The sequence below is a fragment of the Antedon bifida genome, chromosome 2, assembly GCF_963402885.1.
Source record: "Antedon bifida chromosome 2, ecAntBifi1.1, whole genome shotgun sequence".
Classification (NCBI taxonomy): domain Eukaryota; kingdom Metazoa; phylum Echinodermata; class Crinoidea; order Comatulida; family Antedonidae; genus Antedon; species Antedon bifida.
This window is the reverse complement of record NC_136227.1, coordinates 8,843,028-8,868,014: the sequence shown is the minus strand read 5'-3', so window position 1 is coordinate 8,868,014 and position 24,987 is coordinate 8,843,028. Positions and strand designations below refer to the sequence as shown.

The 24,987-nt window shown below is 34.2% G+C and overlaps 3 protein-coding genes across 5 annotated transcripts in view; 2 read left to right on the top strand and 1 right to left on the bottom strand.

Moving 5' to 3' along the window:
* Positions 1–450: 450 nt before the first annotated feature.
* LOC144836142 (sialin-like) lies at positions 451–13,248 on the top strand. The gene is made up of 10 exons (XM_078691346.1): positions 451–504; positions 6,029–6,162; positions 6,259–6,492; positions 6,613–6,700; positions 7,208–7,303; positions 7,891–8,024; positions 10,899–11,048; positions 11,514–11,646; positions 12,053–12,294; positions 13,010–13,248. The coding sequence occupies exons 1-10, from the start codon at positions 471–473 to the stop codon at positions 13,169–13,171; spliced, it is 1,407 nt and encodes a 468-aa protein (XP_078547472.1). The 5' UTR covers positions 451–470; the 3' UTR covers positions 13,172–13,248.
* On the bottom strand, positions 13,240–20,024 carry LOC144836143 (general transcription factor IIH subunit 2-like). 2 transcript variants are annotated; one of them, XM_078691347.1, is made up of 14 exons: positions 19,980–20,024; positions 19,088–19,147; positions 18,579–18,693; positions 18,233–18,319; positions 17,855–17,905; positions 17,225–17,385; positions 16,575–16,665; positions 16,360–16,447; positions 15,983–16,059; positions 15,819–15,849; positions 15,599–15,647; positions 15,288–15,391; positions 14,561–14,669; positions 13,242–14,120 (listed from the first exon to the last, which is right to left on the bottom strand). In XM_078691347.1, exons 2-14 carry the CDS (start codon positions 19,141–19,143, stop codon positions 13,958–13,960), a joined length of 1,182 nt encoding a protein of 393 aa, XP_078547473.1. In that variant the 5' UTR covers positions 19,144–19,147; positions 19,980–20,024; the 3' UTR covers positions 13,242–13,957. The 2 variants fall into 2 exon arrangements, with proteins under 2 accessions (XP_078547474.1, XP_078547473.1); XM_078691348.1 differs by lacking the exon at positions 17,855–17,905 and having other exon boundaries at positions 13,240–14,120.
* A 279-nt stretch (positions 20,025–20,303) lies between these two features.
* LOC144836159 (dynamin-like GTPase OPA1, mitochondrial) overlaps positions 20,304–24,987 on the top strand; it is a 51,493-nt gene continuing 46,809 nt past the window's right edge. For both annotated transcript variants that reach the window (XM_078691379.1, XM_078691378.1), the window contains exons 1-3: positions 20,304–20,440; positions 21,714–22,032; positions 23,047–23,236. In XM_078691379.1, the coding sequence (XP_078547505.1) occupies positions 20,373–20,440; positions 21,714–22,032; positions 23,047–23,236 (577 nt within the window). In that variant the 5' untranslated portion in view covers positions 20,304–20,372. The remainder of the gene's footprint in view (positions 20,441–21,713; positions 22,033–23,046; positions 23,237–24,987) is intronic.

Here is a 24,987-nt window from a genome sequence, read left to right as displayed (position 1 = left end):
ACGTGCAAACTAACTCGCAGGTCAATTGTTACGTTATTGCAGTCGTCATCGAAACAAGCGATGTTTGCCATGTATACTAAAAAGTTGCGTAAGATATGCGCAGATTGTAATTTTTGTGTTGTGATTCAAAACATTATTTTGTTTTAATTCACTTGTTTTCGGGTATCCAAAATATCCAATATCCAATAAACAAAAAACACTAAGGCTAATATTACTTCTAAAAAGTATCTCAAATATTTAAAAGTGTAAATAAATTAGCAATACAATTGTTACTAGAATTTAGATAAAATACGTTATTTACAATCATTAAAATGTATCTTACTAAAGTGATTTAGATTCAGATTAACAACTAGTCTAAAATTGAGTCATGTGTTTTAATATTTATTTTAATTTAGGCATCTTCAATTATAAGTGCTCACGGCGCCTGTGAAAAACCAATGGGAACTAATCCGCAAACCATGTTCTGACCAATGTTCATAGGCATAAGGGATTGCTTTCATTCAGGTAGGCTATTGTTGATAATTTTGTATTATTAAACTATACTGTACAATGTATATATTAAGTAGGCCTCGGGACATTGATATTGTAAAATTATGTCATGCTCAACATTCATAAACACTACAAAATTAATTTTATAAAGTGTTATAATTTTTGCTTTAACCCTTTATTTATTTCAGGTCAGCATAACATTTTCAGTTTGATTTGATTAATTACAGTATTATGGTTATACTAATCATAACAATGCAATAAAAGACTAAATTTTGCTTCAATACATTGGTTATAATACATTATATAATACATTGTTGTAATTAGTCAATTTTGAACTTTGACCCTTAGGGCCTATATCTCAAAAACGTTTCCTATCCTGATCGATTACCTTCCAGATTCGTAATCTACAGAAAATTCTGGTCTAGAAAAATTGGATGGCAATTTGTCTCCCGCCGGGTGGTGTAGTACCCACCTCCTGCCACCGGAATAAACCAGAAGATTACACTTGGCAGTGTAGGGCCTACTTCAATTGATGCAATGCAAAATTCAAATATATAATATTAATTATTAATGCAAACTATAACCAGTACACTTGGATAAACAAATTATTTATTTAGCGTGAATGATTTTACTAAATGAAATAAAAATGAAAACCTTGGGCCCACGTACCGTAACGTCCAGTTTAATACTCTTTTGTTCAAACTAAAGTTGTTCATCTTGGCCAAACAACTCACATAAGAGAGGTGAATGAATAGTATAAGCTGTTACACCCGTTGGCTTTCTGGTTATTTACGCACTTATAACTCTTACCTAATGACAACGAGTTTCATTTATATAGGTAGGCTATTGTTGATAATTTTGTATTATTAAACTATACTGTACAATGTATATATTAAGTAGGCCTCGGGACATCGAGGTGTTTTAAAATTATGTCATACTGCACATTCATAAACAATGCAAAATTACAGTAGGTCTTATGCTTTTTATTGATTTGTTCCAACGCTGTATCTCCACATATCTATTTCCGAAGTATCATATGAATATTTGGTAATACAGTATTACATGTGGTGCCTGTATCATGTAAGGTTAGGTTAAGTGTTAGGTTACTACTAGATATCCGACTTGCTTCATCTTACTCTTCCTTCAAATGTCTGCTCGATAACCATCTTCTTGTTTAGTTGCTTCCTTTTCATTTCTTTTCTTCTCTGAGAGGGCCAATTTAATTTTATTTAATTTTTGATTGTAAATTGTTTGTGCTTTATTTTATCTTTATAAATTATATTTATTTTAATTTAATTTTGTTGTTACATGTTTATGTCTTGTCATGATGTATTTTTGTGAGGGTCCCTAATGACCAGCTTCGGCTGGATGGACCACCCTCATAAAATATTGTTGCAATAGGCCTAAATAAATAAATACATGTGACGTATTACCAATTATTCTTAGGATACTTCGGAAATAGATACAGTACTGAGAATCAGTTGAATTGCACGTATCCGAAAACACAGTAGAACTTGGGAATTTTGTTATTTTGTTCTAGTTTCTCGGAAATTATTTTAATAATTGTATTGAAATACAATTGTTTAAAGGGCTATGCTTCATCTTCTTTCACAATACTGATTATAATCTGTTTTATATATTTTTAAAATTTTTTGCATGGCGAAATTAATATGTTAACATAAAATTTGCAGTATACCACCTATATATATATATATATATAGTTCTGAAAAGAAATGTTGAGTTTCTCGAAGTTTCGATCAATGTACTTAATTGATCTTCCTTAGAACATTCTCACTCCTGAGGACGATCAAAGTATATTGATCGAAACAGTTTTTTTTCGGAACTATATAGCTAACGTGGTGTACCGCAAACTTTATATTAAGGCAATCTCATGGCACTGAGCTCACCTTACCAATATAGGAAATCGTAAAAGTCCTTTGATCTTATGTCTGGCTGCGACAAAAATACCAATAGTACTGTAGTGATCGTGTCGCAGCCACAGATACACCCTTTTATCTCCGGAGTTCAGCATCATGTTGTTAGGCTGCCTTGTTATGTTAACAATCTGTTTTATGTTATAACAACAACAGTCATTTACGGTGTCCAGGCCTATAAGTTATTCTGTACCGCTAGTCAAATTATTATTATTAACATTTTTCTTAATATTCTTGTTAATTACTAATTTATTTTATTGTTTTGTTATACTATTTAAGTGGATGAGCTGAACAATATGAAGAGATTTTTTGTAGCCGGTATGTATTACACTGTTGATTAATGTACATACCCTTGACCATAAACCCGAGTTGTCGCGTGTATTATCGGGTTGTTTGGTACCCGAGTTTTCGCATGTATTATCTGGTTGTTTTGTAGGCCTACCCGAGTTGACGAGAAAAAACGACAAGAAATATACTGAAAATTGCTCCTCGAGACACGGTCATCTGATCATTGTATTGTTAGCCCATAAAGATTAACAAGCCGTTGTTATTAATAAAGAGAAGAATGCAGTCTAGTTAAGCTTATAATAAAATAAAGTACCGTACTAGTATACTATTGTCAGTTCCAATGGTGAACAGGATTACTCAGTTCTAAATTTATTCGATTTCTTTTTGATATTGATGAATACCAAGTGATCCGTGCCTCGATCGAACACGAGTGTATTAACAACTGCGTCGAGTCAATTTTGAAATTTACAATAAGAGAAGTTTCCGTTCAGCACTTTGTTTGACCATTTAGGCACCTGCCCCAACTTAAAAACCATTGATTTCCTATTATTCAAAGCGAGGCGTTTAGCCCTATTTGAATAAATACGGTTTATTTTTGTCAAACCACCTTTGAACCTCGTGGCTTTAAATTAGCATTGCGTGTCACAAGTCACAAAAAATACCATAAAAAACTAACTGTTAAAAGATTTTTTTTAAAAAAAGAATAAAGATCAATATCATATCGACTTAACTTTTTGCAGTTTTCCGTTTGATCAGGGGCGGTCACAGGACTATTTTAAGAGGGTTGCCCAAAGACTCCAGGGCTTTAGACACTGAGTATTTGAGCAAGCAAATGGTTAAATGACACTCCTAGATGGCCGTAAATGGTACTCTCGCACGTAAAATCCATGATAAATTGCACCTCTAGTTCGCCGGAAATGTCACTCACTCTATAGTGCACTAGCAAACAGAGGATTGTAGCCTATATTATTCCGCTAGTAATAAAACATACGCGACTAACAATATAATATAGGATAACATTTTTTTTCGTTCAATGCGAACGTCACGGGGAAGTCCCCGATGAAGGTACTTCTGGTACGGTAATACATTCTAATAACTGTACTCAATTAATGTAAATTAATTATCAATGAATAATTTTAAAAAGTTACACAAAAAATATGAAGCTGCTGCTATAAATATATTGAGCAAAAGGTTAAATTGTATTATTTTGAATTAAATGCTAAATACCGTCAGATGTTAAAACCACAATTACATAAAATTCATTTTTATTTATCCACTATAAACACAAAAGTGTTGTTTAAACCACACTCCAAAATAAAACAAAGAAAATAATGATAGGACATTTGCAGAAAGAAGCAAACTTTGCTCTGCTACTGGTAGGCTTAACACGGTTCAAATTTCGGAACGTCCATTACGGAAATTCGACCTAATATTTTCGGACGTACGGAAGTGAAGATAAATAGGGTACTACACGCATCACAAATGCAAAACTATACGCACAATTATTATTTGGCCTAAAAATTAGCCTTAGATTATGGAAAACCCCCGGCAAAACGCAATATGGACAAATCGATTATTAGCCTTGGCAATATGCCTAATATTTAAAATGAATGAATATAGATTAGGCCTATATTTCGTTTGTCGATGAATTTTTTTTTAACGCAAAGTTCATGTGTGAATGTTTGTTCCATTAGAGCATGGAGAAATATAACTTATTTCTCCATGATTAGAGGTAATCTGTGATGGTGCTAGTAACACTGCTATGCGTGGGGAATTTGTGAATGACGTAGTATGCTACATACACGAGCCTAGATAGGGAAGATCTGTACTGCCGTTCATTGCGAGAGGAGGGAAATCCGGTAATGTGTCATGATAATGTAACAAGCCAGAGATGAAATAAAATCACGAATACATTTAGCTGTTTTCGTTGTCGTCAGAAGTTTATCGACCGACATCTATTTCTCATGTGTAGTAGAGGGTTTCTTTGATCTTTGATTGAATAATTTTGTTTGTATTATAACACAAGTTCATTTTGGATTTTCAGTAAATTACCAATGGTGTATTCAAAGTCAACACTGTAACTAATTCCTCACTATTCAATCAAAATTTTATTATTAAACTACTATTTTGTTGAAAAATGGATTGCGTGATAATGAAAATGGATTGATAGTAAAACGTAACAAAGATACGTTCTTGTCTGGTTATTAGGTATTCATGCACTGATTAAGCGGAGGATTATTTTTGTAGCGTTCCATTTAAAATACATTTTGTTACAAAGAAATATTTTGGTTGTGGAGGTCGTTAAATTCGTTGGCGCCAGCGTTACTTCTTTTACCAATTTTTAACAATTAAGCTAATATCAAAACATTCAACAATGATAAAATGCCCTGCAACTCTGTAACTACTTTATGACTAAGCCTATCAAGTTCCGGTTCCGGAGAAGATAAATTGGGTACTACACGAAAAAACTAAACTATACGCAAAATTATGATTTGGCCTTAAATTATGGAAAAACGCAATAATTATGAACAAACGACGACCCATATGACGGGTTTTTCCCGCGTGTGTTGGCCTCCTTTCGTACCTCTCATCAAGAGAGAGATACATCTCCCTGCTCTCATGACGCGCGCACCACAAGCAACTATAGCCAATCAGAAATTCATTCTGCGTATGCTCAGAAACTTATCTACACTTATCTGTGCGCGGTATAGTAGGCCTATTGGTGACTGATGTGCATTCTGCCAATTTACAAATATTCTCTCAAGACTGGACTTCTATAACGTATAAATATGGATATTGTATACGATAAAATTGGACTGAATTTTAATTTAGTGGCAGAAACAAAATTTAGTATGAAATTAAGGGTGTTGCCCGGGCCACTAAGGCAACAACCCTGGGTCCGCCCCTATTGATGGAAGCTAGTTGTACAGTGCCTGGTTCCCACTAGAACACGCAACGCAGTGGGTTGACCAAGACAGGCGATAGTCCAGATAAATCAAATTATTAATTGCGTTGCGCTTGCGTCCTTGCGTTACGCTCAGACTAGTGGAACCAGTTGTTCATGTTCACATCATATTCTAAGCCTATTGTAGACTTTCCCCAAGCTCTACTTTTCCCATATAATATTCCTTTACTATCGCTATAGTGGATCATCACGTTTTAATATTTTTCGAAAACTGGATTCCAGTTGAAATATACGTATTACACGCGCCAAATGTACTAAAATGTTTATTAGTTTACCAATATTAATCCGAATCGAATCTACTCTAGACTTCTTGATATGAGTTTTAACATTTACTTGTAATGGTCGTCCATAGGTATGTGTGCCACGATATTCTTCTGGCTATATTGTACAAGAATCAACATGAGTATTGCTATGATAGCTATGGTACGCCGCCGAGAAAATACAACAACAAACAACATCAATGATGACCAATCGTACGAAGATTCAGTAAGTACATTTCCTAAACTAACCTATGATTATCATATGACAATTCTCTATAGACGTAATTATTGTTATGATTTGTTATTATTATTATTATTATAGATACCAACATACAATTGGGATGAAATGACCCAGCAAAGTATCCTGAGTGCTTTCTACATTGGTTACACGATCACACCAATCCCTGGAGGCTGGTGTTCGGGATACATTGGCGGTAAAAAAGTACTCGGGCTTGTGTTACTTTGCGAGAGTCTACTAATATCACTTGTTCCATTGGCTGCAGGAATCAATGCAAACCTATTAATTATAATACGTGTTTTAGACGGAGCAGTACAGGTGTAGTATTTGTTAATATTGTACAATGTTTGGCTTTTGTACTGAAGTAAACAGGAGAACAATTGACTTTAAGGCCCGAACAAACGATCGAAAATAAAAAAATGTTTTAATTTTTTCCAGGGTGTGGGTGTTACTGCTGCCTACGTTATATTAGGAAAGTGGACAGCTCCCACCGAACGGAGTACTATGGTAGCTATAGTAGCAAATGGTAGGCCTAAGAGTTAAGCACTACTATAGTCGAAGTATGCACAGAAATAGAAAGCTACAATGGTTCTGCTGCTTCATTGCACATGCCCGATGTAACTTTTTCATCAATTGTACTGTGATTTTGTATTTTAAACTTCCCACATCGGTGCAACGAAAGTTTAGTTGACCAATCACAAAGATGAAACATCGCGCCGTGATTGGTCAAACTACTTGCGGTGCGGTTACGTCCTTATAGTTGCGTCTAAATGGGAGCCAAGCTTTTAACTGCACATAGTCTGTAATTATTTTTATTTTAGTCGATTTTTGTCTGAAAATACGAGCTCAAGTAGTATGAAACGCTATATGTGCCATAATATTTATCTTTTTACTAATATTAAGTAAACACTCCGTCTAGAACCAATGCTACACGGCACAGTGTTCCGCCGAAGCTCCCGTAATAATTATTTTGTAATGTGATAGGCCATGCGTATGCACATATCAATTTTTTTACAAAATAATTTTTTTACAGGAATGACCGTCGCAACAATTGTTTCAAGTCACTTTTCTGGCTGGCTTTGCACAGCATATGAACTTGGTGGTTGGCCGACTTTATTTTACACTTACAGTATGCAGTACTATTCCCATATTAAGGGACAATTGTTTGTAAACGATTCATTTAAGTGCAGTTTTCCTCTAGCATAATCAAACTAGAAAACACAGATCTTGAAAAACTCAGATACAACCTATCGAAGATCTGAATTTTCTAGATAATTTATTAAAATTATATATAGTTATTAGTAATATTTATAATTGTAATTATAAATCAAAGTACAAATTACAGAAAAGAATTGCAAGGTCAGTCTTCAACTGAATACAAATTCGTTTTTTTTTGTGGAGTCCTCATGTTCCATCGCCAAATGATACAAATAAAAATAAGCAAAACACTAATTCAAAACGATAAAGTAAAACAGACAGAAAGGAATTGTAGAGCTTTCGGGTAAGACCCAACTTCCTCTATGCCAGTGAGAGAAAATAGAATATAAAGCCTGAGTGGATTTGAATCGAGAAGAAAGTTATAGGCCTATATAATAATTATTATATAATGTTAACTATGTTAATTTTAACTATGATAATTATAATGTTTTATTTCAAACCAAAAAAAACACACTATAATACTATATAATAATAATTAAATATTTCCCTTTATTGCAGGCGTGTTCGGGTTAGTAGGATTAGTAGTATGGACAACATTTGTTTATGAAACGCCAAATACTGACCCGTTTATTACAAAAAAGGAGTTAGAACATTTCGAATTATATAAAGAAAGCATGACTACTAATGTTACGGTATGTTACTGTATAATTGATGTTTTTTATAATGGAAAAGTTTTTGAATCTTTATATTGATAATGTTCAGGTCATCCAGAAGATGAACCGCAATGACGTCACTGAAATTGCCGACTTGGGTATAAATTGTAAATTTGAAAAAACCTATATCTTTTTGTACAAGTACCCAAGTAGAATCTGTATCTATCCTGGGCGGGAACAGCCCGTCCGCTCAGCGCCGTTGTGTTTAAATGGTCAACATATAATCTATATTTTTATTCGGGGTACCCGAGTCTCTAGGACTCTCTCATCTTCTCCTCTTCTTCTTCCATCTGGACACTATTGAGCCGACTTTCAAGTCCTACTAGTTCTTAACGCGTCGTCTGATGGCTCTGAAACATGGCATGCATATACTAGGGTAATAGGTGAACAAAGCTATAGAGAGAAAATGTTCGTACTTCAACCGGATGCAGAATTATGACGTCATAAACATGGTACCAATCGAAAAAAAGTGCGATTTATATTCGTATATATATATAAACAAATCAGGCAAAGGACATTAATTCTAAACCGCCCGGTGATATACTGAAATTTAATTAATTAATTTGAAACGATAAAGATGAGGAAATCTGTGAGAATGAGAAAAAGTCGCCCCAACCGAGACTCGAACTCGGACCGCCTGCTTGATATGCAGATGTCCTAACCATTAGACCACTGGGGCTTTCATGGTATTGTTCGAACTCGATTGGATAGCGACTCTTTAACATTCTCGGCGTGGTACGGCGGAACAGCACTAGTCCTCAGTTGTACGCACGCGCACCAGAGATCAAATTGATACGCCCTCATCTTACAGTATTTTTATTCACGAGGCGGGATCTCCGAAGAGATACTTTTATATATATAAACAAATCAGGCAAAGGACATTAATTCTAAACCGCCCGGTGATATACTGAAATTTAATTAATTAATTTGAAACGATAAAGATGAGGAAATCTGTGAGAATGAGAAAAAGTCGCCCCAACCGAGACTCGAACTCGGACCGCCTGCTTGATATGCAGATGTCCTAACCATTAGACCACTGGGGCTTTCATGGTATTGTTCGAACTCGATTGGATAGCGACTCTTTAACATTCTCGGCGTGGTACGGCGGAACAGCACTAGTCCTCAGTTGTACGCACGCGCACCAGAGATCAAATTGATACGCCCTCATCTTACAGTATTTTTATTCACGAGGCGGGATCTCCGAAGAGATACTTTTATATATATAAACAAATCAGGCAAAGGACATTAATTCTAAACCGCCCGGTGATATACTGAAATTTAATTAATTAATTTGAAACGATAAAGATGAGGAAATCTGTGAGAATGAGAAAAAGTCGCCCCAACCGAGACTCGAACTCGGACCGCCTGCTTGATATGCAGATGTCCTAACCATTAGACCACTGGGGCTTTCATGGTATTGTTCGAACTCGATTGGATAGCGACTCTTTAACATTCTCGGCGTGGTACGGCGGAACAGCACTAGTCCTCAGTTGTGCGCACGCGCACCAGAGATCAAATTGATACGCCCTCATCTTACAGTATTTTTATTCACGAGGCGGGATCTCCGAAGAGATACTTTTATATATATAAACAAATCAGGCAAAGGACATTAATTCTAAACCGCCCGGTGATATACTGAAATTTAATTAATTAATTTGAAACGATAAAGATGAGGAAATCTGTGAGAATGAGAAAAAGTCGCCCCAACCGAGACTCGAACTCGGACCGCCTGCTTGATATGCAGATGTCCTAACCATTAGACCACTGGGGCTTTCATGGTATTGTTCGAACTCGATTGGATAGCGACTCTTTAACATTCTCGGCGTGGTACGGCGGAACAGCACTAGTCCTCAGTTGTACGCACGCGCACCAGAGATCAAATTGATACGCCCTCATCTTACAGTATTTTTATTCACGAGGCGGGATCTCCGAAGAGATACTTTTATATATATAAACAAATCAGGCAAAGGACATTAATTCTAAACCGCCCGGTGATATACTGAAATTTAATTAATTAATTTGAAACGATAAAGATGAGGAAATCTGTGAGAATGAGAAAAAGTCGCCCCAACCGAGACTCGAACTCGGACCGCCTGCTTGATATGCAGATGTCCTAACCATTAGACCACTGGGGCTTTCATGGTATTGTTCGAACTCGATTGGATAGCGACTCTTTAACATTCTCGGCGTGGTACGGCGGAACAGCACTAGTCCTCAGTTGTGCGCACGCGCACCAGAGATCAAATTGATACGCCCTCATCTTACAGTATTTTTATTCACGAGGCGGGATCTCCGAAGAGATACTTTTATATATATAAACAAATCAGGCAAAGGACATTAATTCTAAACCGCCCGGTGATATACTGAAATTTAATTAATTAATTTGAAACGATAAAGATGAGGAAATCTGTGAGAATGAGAAAAAGTCGCCCCAACCGAGACTCGAACTCGGACCGCCTGCTTGATATGCAGATGTCCTAACCATTAGACCACTGGGGCTTATAGTATTGTAGTATTGAGCTGGGATTTGGCATGAATATACTACAGGGACATGTCCTCAAAGCTATAGCATATACATTTCAAACCGGATGCAGCCATATGACGTTTTGAAGATGGTACCTTGGTGCCAAACGATTTTCGTCGTAATATATCCGTGTTTGGTGTCATTTCAATGGTCTTGACTTGGAGAATAAGAATATATACAGTAAAACCTATTTATGATATTGTGACGTCATTACATCTTTTGCTGTACCCCAAGTATCGCATATTCGTGCTTGTTATTACCGTACCGCTCGTGTGTGTAAATTGGCCTTTATAGCCTGTCTGTATATAACACTTGAACATTTATTATAGTATTCCGTAGTTCCTTGGAAAGCTTTGTTTACGTCGTCTGCTGTTTGGGCCATTGTGATTGGATTTTTTGCCTTTGACACTACAATGTATTTCAGCATCACTGAAGTTCCAATATTTATCTCATCCATTCTAGGATTTGACGCAAAAACTGTAAGTTATTATGAAATATTATTTCGGAAATATGTCATCCATATAAAAAAAACTTACAAACTGAAAAGAAAAAACAAATTTCGCAAACTCTAAGCTTAAATATATAGAATATTTCTCCATCTACAATACATTTTCTTTCATATTATACTTTTTTAATACAATTTAGAAAAGTGGTGGCATTTATTGGATTGAATTAAGATTATAAAATTGATGATGATGCTATTTCTTTAAACTTTGATTTTATAATGGCGTAACAACGGAACATTTTTGCAAAAAAAAAACCGCAAGTTTATTTATCTTAATTCTATTATGCTGTCGAAAGTTCGGCAACATTATTCACGACATCACCTTAAACACGTCGGTGTCAATCAATGACTTACGAAAGTTGGAATAGCTCTCGAAAAATCCGTAAAAGCAGCCTACTACTTAAAAAATGTTATATCATTATATTTGTTTTATTATTAGACTGGCTTTCTAACAGCACTTCCAAGTATTACTAGGCTTCCAGTTGTTCTGCTTTCTGCTGCCTGTGCTGACTTTATCATTCGCCGTAATATATTGAGCATTTTGAATACAAGAAAAATATTTGTTATCATCGGTATGTGTTTCCATAGTAAAAAAAAGAATAGTTTGTATTTGTTGGTGGAATATCTTGTTGAAAGAAATATGTCCACCACAGGAGAAAAAAAAAGATCCGTCTTGTAGTTTTGACGTACGGCCTAAAATGAGTAAAATAATATAAAGTGGTCCAGAATTGAATGTACAGTAATGTAGTCCGTGACCACATATCTGTGGTTTAAATGTGTCAAAGATCCGTCTTGTAGTTTTGACGTAAGTTTGACGTCATCTTGCTAAAAGACAAACACACACACGCAAAATATCTTTAAAACATAACCTCCTAAAGGCGGCAGGCAATTAGCGGTTATAATGGTAGACGTCTGTTCGCCATTTCCGATTTGCTAATGCGTTCGAAGTTAGTTAAACATTCAATATTTTTTTTTTAGATTTTGGTGTTGCTGCAGTTTGCTTTCTTCTTATTTCCCAATTTGGCGAGTCTTTGGTAGAATTTATGTTTTTAATGGCAATTGTCTTTTTTTCGCTTGGATTCAATCCACCTGGCTTGAATACCAACTTATTGGACATATCTTCAAAATATGCTGGGATAATTATCGGACTGGCGACAACGGTTGCCTGTATTGGTGGATTCACTATTCCTTTTATTCTTGGAAACTTGATAGAAGGAAATGTAAGTAAAACATTGTTTAATAATTGCACATTTGTGACGATAATATTCTAGTTGCCTATCGGTATTCTCCAAAGCGGAAGCGGAAAATACCAAACATTTTGAAAGCGTATTTATGTTTCCATCTTCCAACTTTCTCTACGCGTGTGCTTAAAGGTGCTCTTATGTCGACATGGAACTCAACTCAACTGTGTCGACATAAGCGCTCCGAGCAACTGAACGCAACTTATATGCACACAAAAAATGTATAAGCTTAGTTCCTCTCAGTTCCTTTCACTTGTTATTTTTTTGGAACTAAAAGGAACTCAATGCAACTAAGATTTTTACGAATCAAGCGCGTTCAGTTCCATGTCGACATAAACGCTCGCACACTGGTTCCTTTCAGTTCTGTTCAGTTCCTCAAAATGTCGACATAAGCGCTCTCGCGCAACTAGTTCCTTTCAGTTGAGTTCCATGTCGACATAAGGGCACCTTAACTCTTTCGATTCGCGCGAACAAATTCGCCTAGTGGAAAATAGGCTTTAGTCATCACTCCATTTGACTCTGTCTTCCTCTTCATTTCACTAGAATAGTGCTTGTCAAGTTTCCTGCCGTGCCACGTGACATGGCAATTGTGCAAGAGATCACATAATAATGTTCTTTTTATATGATACAGATAGGGATTACTTCTAACCAGATTATCTGAAACTTGAGATATTATCTGTTTATTTCTTTTTAGAATACATTTAAACAATGGTCTTATATTTTTATAATTAATGCGGCCATACTGCTATTTGGAATGGTGTTTTTTTTAATATTTGCCAAAGGAGAGGAGCAAGAATGGTCGAAAGAAGATACAATACACAAAGATGAAACCACAAACTTGATTCAATCAAAATAATGTGGCTATTAAAATGTTAAAAAAATGATCGAACATTATTTATTTGTGTATAGATTAATGTACCTGTAATATATTACACAATTCTAAATTAAACATTTACGGAAATGAACTTTTAGTGGTCTTATTTTGATGAAATGACTAATTGTTCAAGAAATGAACATATTTTATTTGCTAATTTATCGAAACTATCAAGTTACTGCAGTGACTGCAGTATGATGTGGTTCCTAAAAATATTACAAGTTGATTTGTAACTTCCGAGAGGGCCATGGCAAGCAATAAAATTACTGTATTGCTACGTCAAGATATTACTTCTTCGATTGACAGCAGTGCTTTCCATTTGTATGCTGTTACCCCGGTGTACTGGTGCATCTCAGGCACTCCTACCCCGCTCCCCCAATGGTAGACGCTGCACTAAATTGAGGATGAATATTATCATTAAAAAACAAACAAGACAGTTTTGTTCCTTTATTTATTGTTTTGTTTTAAACTGAAAGTACACAACTTCTGTCAATACTTTCATTGTTTGATTGGTTCTGTCAACTTGGTATCACTTGGCTACTCATACAGAACTGGTTCTGTCAACAAGATATCTCTTGGCTATACACATACAGAACTGCTTCTGTAGATTAGGTATCCCTTAGGGCTTTTTACCGGTGGGAAATGCAAAAAATAAATTACAGTTAGCACCAAGCAGTTCAGTCAACTAGTTATTCCTTGGCTACTCATACAGAACTGGTTCTGTAAACTACTTTAGTTATCTCTTGGCAAATCATACAGTACAGTATCTCAGCTAGTTCTAACTTGCTTAGGTCTTGTACTGGCACACCCTGGACATGAATGTAATGCTTCTTGTATAAACATCTCACACTCAAGACAAAATACTTTATCACATCTTGGACATAAGTACACTACTTGACCTGATAACCTTCCCTGACATGCTTCACAATATCTTGAAATAATAGAAATGTTATAAAAATAAACGTACTGTAGACATCCAGTACTTGGAGTTGTCAGTCTAGTACTACTCATACAGAATTGGTTCTGTCATCTACTGTAGGAACCCCTCGACTAGTCATACAGAATTGGTTCTGTCAACTACTGTAGGAATCCCTCGACTAGTCATACAGAATTGGTTCTGTCAACTACTGTAGGAGCCCCTCGACTAGTCATACCGAATTGGTTCTGTCAACTACTGTAGGAGCCCTTTGACTAGTCATACCGAATTGGTTCTGTCAGCTACTGTAGGAATCCCTTGTCTAGTCATACCAAATTGGTTCTGTCAACTACTGTAGGAATCCCTTGTCTAGTCATACAGAATTGGTTCTGTCAACTACTTTTGTAGGTATACGTTGGCAACTCATACAGTATCTCTGGAAAAAAAACACTTACGAACTGTAAGACTCATCTAGACTTGTAGTTGATATTTCTGTAAACTCATCCAAAGGAAATAAATGGTGAAATGATCTTGCTAAGTGAGGTGCCGACACTAAAGTCAAACCTGAAATAAAACAAAATTTAAACATCTCTGATTCTGCTGCAAGGACATACTGTAACTGATTAATAAGTGAGTGAGTTATCTAATTTTTATTTGAAATCAAAGTTTCTGCTGTAAAGAAATACCTGTTTCACTAGTAAGGGTTATGGTCTCTCACCAGAAAATTGTTACATCTTTGTTGGGGAGAATTTACCATTTGTTAGGTAAAAACAAAAATATTAATTTATATTGGATAGTTATTTTTTAAATCGTTAGTGATGCCACGAAGCAACAGTTAAGAGTAGCAGTTAATGATAACAATTTCCCAAAACACATCTGTTAAAAAGATCATGGTATCTTTAGAAATGACTAAAACACAAATTTATGTATAATTTTGTATTTTCTTAAAGATGCATTGTCCCCCAAAAACCTGAAAAATGAAGATACATAAATAAAAAGACTTTGAATATAGGCCATTTTCACATTTTTTTTTCAGGTAAATAATTTAGTTTTCGGTCCAATTTTTGGTCAAAGTGAATAACTATTATGCGACATTAAAATGGCATATTCAACATTCAAGACAATAAACAAAATTATTTTTTCAGAGAGACAATAATATATACTATTCTAATATGTACTCACCACAGCACTTGCATTCAATTGGAAGTTCGCAATATTTGCTATGACATTGTGGGCAGAAATATCCCCCCAAACCAAACCCTTCTGATGTTTTTGAATCAAGATGACTAAAAAATAAAAAGACATAAAAAAAGACTAATTAAATAACAACACTTTATTTCAAGTGAAAAATATTATAACAGCAAGGAACACTCAATGATCCACAAACGTTCAGTGGCGGATCCGAATTTGAAATAGGATGGTATTTGGATCTGCGCTTGACGTTAGAGTTACAGTCAATAACGATATCAAAATGTCAACAATAAACAACTTACCAAACACAAATAGCAGGTTTATCTGTGTGAATTTGATGTTTCGGAAATCCTAAAAAAATTATAAAATACAGTACATAAATGAACTATATTGTTTTTAAAAAGAGTAAATCAGAATTAAAACTACTATTAGCATATAAAAAAAGTATAGACTTGAGATCTTATATAACACGACCTTGGGTCAACAAATACAAAACACATAAAATATTAAATAGCTACTCACCCATCTTGATTAATGATGATTCCGAATTAACCTAAGAGTAAAATGATTTTTGATAATATAATAACTAAATTAATATGAAATGGACCGTTTTGTTGTTGTTTAACCTACTCCTAAATAAAATATTGCATGGGAAAAATAAATAAATAAACAAACAAAATCATTACCGTGGCTGGTGGAGGTAAAGTGTGTTCCATTAATAATTCTTTGTAATGAGTTTCATCAAGTATAACTCCATAGGTTCCTGAAAATAAATTAATATTTACAATGTCATCAGGGTTAACTCCTCAGATTACTGATATTTACTCTACTTTTGTCACTAATAATAATCATTATTAATCTGAAGGAGTAACCTAATAATTCTCAGTATCCCCTGAATGTGTATTGATCAATCTGTATATTACTATGAAAACAATAAAAAAAAAAAAGTAAAAGAAAAAAAAAGTTTTTAAATCAATTTATTTTAAAGTACAAACAAAATTTAAAAAGTAAAAAAAAAAAAACAACCCAAAACAAATAAAATTTAATTTTAACAAAATCTTACCATTTGTTACATTACAGAGTTTTTTACATATTCTCACTTCAGCTGCGAGACCAATAACTGAACATCTTATATTATTTGACTTCATTGTCTGAAAAGGAATTAAACAAATCAAACATTACATTAAGGGTCTGTTCAGACATACAACTACATACAAGTTATGGTTTCGTATTGTATTTTGTACAGTGTGTTTCAGTAAAGGTAAATGTAAAACTTACATCTATTGTCTGATGTATGTTATCAGGGTCACAGGTGGTTAAACTGCCCATAATGATGAGGACCTCTCTGCTGGCATGGCCTGGCATGTGTCTGTTGAAAACAAAGTTTATCAAAGGCATATTCAAACAAAAAGGTATACCCCTACAGTACAGTAGGTTACCAGAAAAGAACTAAAGCTTCAAACATAACTACAAGATTTTCTTTTGAGGCGTTAGACCAAGGTGAAAGCAATCCATCATTCTACACCAGCCACAGTCTGTTAAACTATTGTGGCCAAGCATTAAGGTACACAAACCATAGCCATAAAATCAGCACAGGTTCAAGGCTCTCCTTGACCACAGTTTTTCTAAGATAAGGATTTAAAACTTGGTTGGTCTTGAGTAAATACATTCTGGTTCTTTAGTACTTCAAAGGACACAATCTTCTGTACTGATTTATCTTGGCCCATGCCATCATTGTGAACAGACAACTGAGTCAGAGAGTGCCATTTGGTGGCAGCTCAACACCAAGGGATCTTAGGTAAATGAAAGTTTCATGTGATAGTAGTCCAATTCCAGTTTTAAAATGTATTATAAATACAAATCCCCTTGGTAAAGCAATATATACACTACTTAAATAAGTCTGACAAAGCTTCTCTTATATTTCTTACCTGAGAGAGGTTAATGCCAATTCTAAAGAGTTCTGTAAAGAGGGTTCCTTAAGGCACACCTTGTCTTTGCACTTCTTAAGTGTATTTATATGTCTTCTGGGATTTCCGCCAAGATCTGTCAATTTCTCTGCTCTCATGTTACTAGTTGTTATAATTCCAAGCTATTTTAAAAAAGAAATATTAATTATAAATTTTTAAATACAGACCTCCCACCTCTCAATATCTTGATAATGCCAATAGTCTCCCGATATTGCGTGTCAATACCCGCTAAAATACAATATTTTTTATCTTTGGTACACCATAAAATACTCATGTTTACTATTATATATATGCCAATATCCTTCTATTTTTTAATAGCGCCCTAATTAGTTTCAGATAATTTTCAAATTTTATAGCACCCTCTATAGTTTTGACATGCTTTAAAAAAAAAATTCCTGATATTTAATTTTTAAAAGTTGGCAGGTCTCAACAGACTTATTAAATTAATTGATTACTACTTAACAGTTAAATCACTGTGGCTGACATTCGATCTGTAGAAGCCTAATCCAAATTTCCTCAATTGATGATAAATGACGTAAACAAATAAACAAACAAACAATAGTCATTTTAGGCAACTGGTTAAGTGCATACCTGACTGATAGGATTCTGGTCATAGTATTCTTCAATGAAACTCTCTATAAGCTGAAAGTAAATTAATAATTATTAATTATTTTCAGACCTCTTGAACCGTATTAATATAGAATAAATAATTAGAAATGGTTATATGTACACAGTATGCTTAATAATTATATTAAATATGTATGTAATAAGATATTGGAAATACAGAAGAACCCCTATTAAGGGGACACCTTCAGGACCCAACAAAATGTCTTCTGAATAAGAGGTGTCCCTTGAATAGGGATTGGCAACGTATATTGACCCTCACTAGTTTTTAACACAGTGTCCTCATTTAAGAAATGAGGGGTGTCTCCTGGATAGGGGTGTCCCAGAGGAGGAGTTCTGATGTACCTTGATGGTGCTGTGAAGTCTAGTAGGTTTTAGGTCCTTTTCTTCCATAGATTTAGACATATCCAAAATGATGAATAGATGCCGCATCTGTAGAGGAAAACATTTTTGAGTGTTACAATTGTTTAAAGCTTTATCTACATAACCAAACTTTATGCAACAAACAAATGTGATATATGGACACGATGACGTCATATCACTACCATATTTGGCCACATAACACTTTTTGTTACATAAAGATTGATAGCGTAGACAGAGCATTATGCTTTTTTGAAAAACTACAATTCATTTTTTCTGTGGTTAAGTTATAGTTATAGGGTGGGCTAAATCAAATCAGTACAATACCTACCATGCCGAGACGGACATTGACCGGTCGGTCAAGGAACCTTCTACGCTTAGCTCTGTGTATGATGTCATCAACTGTGCTTTGTAACGAGCCTTGTTCATCTTCCTTGATAGCTTCCCTGATTAAAGTAAATCGTAATAAACAACAAATTTGTTCACTGTTTATTCAGTGTACTGAATAAATGATCAAGAATGATTAACTGGCCTGGCAACTATTTTAAATACAGCCCATATGTACTGTATTCAAGGAGTTCATCTCCAAGATTTACCAAGAGGGACAAAAGAGCTTTAAGCTCTGTCTACACTATCACACTTTATGTGAAAAAAAAATATCATGTGCCCATATATGGAAATGATGATGTCATATCACTACCATATTTGGGCACATTACACCTTTTTGTCAAAGTTTGACAGTGTATACACTGTCTATAGACAGAGCTTTTAGCTCCAATTCTCAAGTATACATTTATATTATTATTACTGTACTTTCTTTTTCTAAAATAAGAGGCTTACCAGGTGCGTTCATAGTCCCCCTCCCATGTGTATGCCTTGTCTTGTTCTTCATCCATTTTTCTGCAAATAATAAGTTTAAATATGTATGTTAGTAAAATTTGAAGCATGCAAATAAATAAACAGTTTCAAAAACTTTATTTTTTATCAACATTTATCACTGAACTATTACTAACATTTTAAAAATGTAACTCTATCTATATTAATATAATAATATATTTGGAAGCTACCCTTTTGAAACAGTAGCACACTTCTTGAATGTAGGTGCATGTAGGCCGATTTACAAGGAATTATTATGTACACAACAATATAGGACATAACAACACAAAATACAGGATTAAAAAACAAAGAACTGAGCATTTTCATTGTTGATTTCCCTTTTCTTTATCCATGCTGGTTTGGTGAAACCTTTAAAAAATCTAACGAATGCAACTTCAATATCTATCTTATTTGATTGAGATTTGCATGTCACTCTCTTCTCTTACTTACTTAGAGTCTTAGATGTTATTGGATAGAGTTTACTTGCTTTCTATTTTTTTAAATATTAATTAATTGTATATAAATATTTATAATCTTAGTTAGTATGTATTTTTCATGAGATGCAAATAAATGTATCAAGTCCCAGTCTTTCATACGTTGGGGCTGGGGCGAAACGACTCGAGGCAAAATAGCACACGCTGCTGGAACTGACTGCCTGCAGACGATCGAAGATGTGTTTCTTACTCTAAGTCTAGCCTAGGCCTAGCCTACACGTTTTATTATCTGGCTAGTATTATAATAGTATATAGCTAGGACCTGAAATGTTTGAGTTATCCCAGATTACACACACAACTTTTACACCAAAATTTAACGATTATGTAATGAGTTATAATTAATAACTCAAAGAAATACACACCAAATAATTTCAGATAACTTTTTGGGTTTGTTGTTTAATAAACGCCCTCACTCAGACCTCAATTATTGAATATGGAACGCCCCAGAATTTGAAGTTCAACTCAGTTTGGCTTTGGCCTAGTTTTAATAGTTTTTTTAAAACTAAAATGGTTTAATGACATCATACACATTGCCATATTTATTCCCACATTAAATAATTGTTTAAAGTAATTTTTATTACCGATTGTATATTTTTTGCTGTACGATGACAGTAAAACAATATCGACATTGAAGACACATATGGCGTGTCATGATTTTTAGTACTGTAGCACTTTTTGTTGGAGGCGGCTTCCGACGACAGGATGGTGATGAATACTTTGCTAATGTTGCGTTAAAATAATGAAAAACTACCTTTATGTTGGAAAGCTTGCGTAATAAACAGATATACACAATAATGAATAGACTAGTAAATGGAAAGTTTGGGTATGATCTTTAAATTTCATTTATTTCGTTGTAAATACAATACTTTGTTTGACCCCGCCCCACTCTTTTCCTGATGATGCTAGGTTAGGCTAGCTGTTCTTGGTTGGGTCACTGTGGTGATTGTGAGAACACAACCGGCCAGGATGTACGGTCTATCTAATAGGCCTAGATAGAGTAGCCTAGCTAGTACTGTAGGTGGTAATATTTTACCTTGTATCAATGTAATTTAACTATACATAGGCTATGCCCTATATTTTTTTGAAGAACCAAACAACATCTTTTTTGACATGATGCTTTATTTTTATATTTCAATATTTCCAAAGCAAACAATAATTTTGTTATGAATATTAAAGATGTATTGTCCCCCAAAAACATGAAAAATGAAGATGAATTAAATCAGACTTTGAATATGTTATTTTGTAGTTGTAATAAAGTTAATCACTTCCATAGAAAAAAAAACGAAAAAAAAAAAATGTTTTCACTTGTAAAATGACAAAATAAATAATTAAATTCAGCAAAAATCCATTGGCTGGCAGCCAATTTGACCATTTTTTGCTTTAAATTACATTTTTTCATGTAAATACATTTTCTTTCAATCAAATTTTTAGTCAAAGTGAATAACTATTATGTTACATTAAAATGGAATATTCAAAAAAATTTTGTTAAGAATTATTTTTTCAGGGGGACAATACATCTTTAAATCAAATGTTGAGTTTGCGAAACATTACTGAAAAGAACTGTTGAATTTCTCAACGTTTCGTTCAATACTTTGATTGTCCTCAGGAGTGAGAATGTTCATTCTCACACATTCTCACTCCTCCTTTATATCAACATTTGATTTTGCCATGCAAACCTTCAAACAATATTAAATCAGTAATATACTGTAGGCCTACCTAGTCCAGAAGTCTCTGTGTCAAAAACTTTAATAAAATCTGTGTGTGTATTTAAAAAGTTTCTTGTGATGGTGCTAAGAAATTAGGCTGCGAAGACCTTAATCTCTGTCAGTGATTGGTATATGCCCAAATATGTTAGTATATGCCCAAATATGTTAGTATATGCCCAAATATGGTAGTAATATAACATCACTGTGTCCATACAGTACTGTATATGGGCACATCCCATTTTTTGTCACATAAAGTTTGATAGTGAGCCAGGTGGAAGAAAATAAAGATGGGTGTCTCCTCACCACATCCGCCCAGCACACCAATTTTTATATTACTTATAATGTCTGTGATCTATTGATTTAATTTTTTTGTTTGATTTGTTTTTAAAGGCCATGCTGTAGCCAGGTTTTAAAACACAGAAGATCGCTGGTGCGTTATCATCCAAACCATATCTGCCATACTGCTCGCCAATCCTCCATATTAAAACATACAATGCATGAACGAACACTTCAAATTTTGGTTTTGCGATATTCCACACTAACGAGAATCAATAAATTTGATGCGACACCAAGGCCGAAGATTGTGTACATCAGGACGCAAAATCCACGGATGGTAGCTGGCGTTGCTGTGCGCGCTTTATCAAGACTTTTGAAGCTGCGATATCTTGTACTTGGTGGAGCTGTTGCTGGTGGAACGACGTTAAAAGTTGTAAGCATGATTTTTTAAGATTTATAAATTTCCCTAATTTATAGAACCACTTGACTTTTCTTAGACTTAGACCTGGGTAAAGGCATCTTCTGACATACTCATACTCAATCAATTCCGATTTAGATGTAACTGTTTTAGAATAGTTTAAAAACTTAAAGATGTATTGTCCCTTTGTCAAATTCCAAAAAAATAAAAAATAAAAGATTTTGAAAAAAAGTGGGTCATTTTGAAGTATCATAATAGTTATTAACTTTCACCAAAAATTAGTTGAAAAAAAAATCATTTAACTGAAATACAGACGTTTTTTGGTTTAAAAAATAACTTTAACTTCCAGTCAAAGTTTTCGATCAAAACATATCTCATAATGCAACGCGCTTATTTGCCTACTCTGTATGCATAATCATAAAACTTCCTTGCGATCTGTGTGAAAACACCTTCTCAACCGTGACGAGTTGTAAACAATCCTAATTGGCATCATGCATAATGTATAATCATGGTTTGAAATCTTTGTTTACTTTCGCTCGCGACGATTTTCCAGACGAAACGTAATCAAATTAATTTAGCTGTTAATTACGTAAAATTGTTGTTTTTGGCTCGAATTTTCGACTTAAAGTGAATAACTTTAATATTACTTTGATATGGCCAATTTAAATTTAGAATATTCTGACCTTCATTTTTTTGTGTTTCAAGGGACAATACATCTTTAATAAAGTCTTTTGTTTCAATCCGGTATAATGTATTTTAACTTCATTTTCATTGAGTTCCCAAACTTAAATTATTATTACCTATACACATGTTCATTGCAAGGAAAAGGGTGCTACAATATTTCCTCTTCCATGGCAAAAATAATGGTTTCTTCTACCTCCAAATACTAGAGTGTACTTATAAAAATGTGATGCATGTGATATAATACTTAGATTGAATATCAAATCAAGAAGTCTTCCCTGGCTCATGCAAAACACCTATTGAATGAGTAAACTCATCCCTGATGAAAAACATCTGTTTTAACTTTAGAAATATGAAGCATGGAAAGAAAAATTCCCAGATCTAAGCTGGATGGACGAGTACATGCCCGACAGCGAAGGACTTCGAGGAGCTGTTAATGGATTTCAAAAATTCATTAGTCATTTCAACCTGCCAGAGAAAGGCTGGTTCAAACGCAATGTTAATAGTATTAAAGGCTTTGTGGCAGATTCTAGCCAAGGTAAGATTGCTGGATGATTTCCAACTGTGTTTTTTAATTTATAATTAAGTTATGTTTTCCTTACCTATAAAAGCTGATATTATTATCGTAAAATGTAAGAAAGTTGTACGTGCATTCTTGAAGTTATTTTATAATATTATAATTTGCTTAATATACTAAAAGTATACAGTGTATACAGTGGTGTCCTTTAACACACATTGTGAAATATGTACCGAATGCTGTAGTATAGTAATATGCCACACATAAAATGTTTACTGTGATTTACAAATTAAACAGTGTATTGGTCAACTTTTCCAATACCGGAATTTCTGAAAGCCTGGAAATTCTGCCAAAACCAGGCTTTCTTTTTACCAAAGCCAAAGCCACCCAAATTCAGTTTTAGAATTAAAAACACTTACCGAGGTGAGTTGACTGTTATACTATTTTGGTTAATCTGTGAAACTATATTTAACAAACAAACGTTTGAAAAATAATGAACAAGTAGAACTTTTAGGACGTCTAGAAAATGTTGGTGTTTAGTTTAGTGTGCATAATAGGCCTACAGTATACTGTGCTATTTAGTTATAAAGCTTAACATGCAGTTAGTTGCAGTGATGCTACAGTGTGATTTAAATGACCTAAAGTTGGTAACAGTATACTTTAGTAAACAACCTAATGAATTAGTTAAAACTGTGTATTTTACAAGTTTAGGTGATGGACCAAACAGAGTCTACAGTAACTTAATAACTCACAACGCTAAAGGGCCTTTCACACCTGCTTGGGTTCGCATCAGATTTCATGTCCAGAATTACTGATTTTTCATTTTCCTAAGGTGCGACACAAGCAGGGCAAAGGATTAGCGCATAGCTGCTTGAACGACGTGAAAATAAAACATTGAGATGCTATTATATTTGCTAGACCGTAGCAGTGAACATGGACAATTGTTAGTTGCTTATGTTAGGAATTCTAGATGCTGCCAATTCCTTTTCAGGGGAATAGAGATACTTTGTTGGGTCCATAAAGGTGTCCGTTTGTATTGTTTTGCACTCATGTATGGCAGAAATAAAAGATAAAAAAGTTTAATTTTCAATGATTTAACCTTTTAATTTAGTATTCTTGTTGGAGCAGTAAATTATTATGTGTATATTTTAATAGCATCCTCAGTAAATGGACTTACCTCCCTATATCGGAATTGTTTCTGCCTTCACTGAGATCCCTTTTGTTGTTTTGATGTACTATTATTTTGTTTTTTGTTTGTTTTAAATTTTCTTTTAGCTGTGTATTGATGTTCACTTTATTAACAGTTGGGGTGGTATTGGGCTTTATGCTTATTGTGTTAAGGATCCTGTCAACATTATTCTGCTGCAGTAACTACATATTTTGAGAATAATTTTGACATGGTACCTTAAAGGTTAAGATCCGTTCACATCCAACACAGAACCTACTTTTTTGCATGTTCCCTGTGTGTTCTCTCCTTGTTCACCATGCATGTTGGTTTTTTTTCATTTGTTGATGTTTTTAATGTTTTTCTAAATTGCAATTATTACTACATTAATTTATTACATTTTTTTAATGACATTAAACAAAATTAAATATTATTATTACTAGTTTTGAAAAAAATTGTTTTTCAATTAAAATAACTGTTAACAAATCATTTTAAACATTTTTGTTTTAACTTTTTAAGGATTTGAAATATTTTTGTACACGGAGCATGACTCATACAGTACAAGGGGTGATTGTTTTCCTTCTTTTGTCCATCCCTCATTGTTTTA

Excerpts from the sequence above, each read along its gene's own strand:
- LOC144836142 (XM_078691346.1), top strand. The coding sequence starts at position 471 with ATGTTCATAGGCATAAGGGATTGCTTTCATTCAG. Across the intron at positions 8,025-10,898 it reads GCATGACTACTAATGTTACG|TATTCCGTAGTTCCTTGGAA; the intron begins GTATGTTACTGT and ends CATTTATTATAG. Across the intron at positions 12,295-13,009 it reads GAAACTTGATAGAAGGAAAT|AATACATTTAAACAATGGTC; the intron begins GTAAGTAAAACA and ends ATTTCTTTTTAG.
- LOC144836143 (XM_078691347.1), bottom strand. The coding sequence starts at position 19,143 with ATGGATGAAGAACAAGACAAGGCATACACATGGGAGGGGGACTATGAA. Across the intron at positions 18,694-19,087 it reads GGGGACTATGAACGCACCTG|GGAAGCTATCAAGGAAGATG; the intron begins GTAAGCCTCTTA and ends TACTTTAATCAG. Across the intron at positions 15,648-15,818 it reads ATCATCATTAATCAAGATGG|GATTTCCGAAACATCAAATT; the intron begins GTGAGTAGCTAT and ends TAATTTTTTTAG.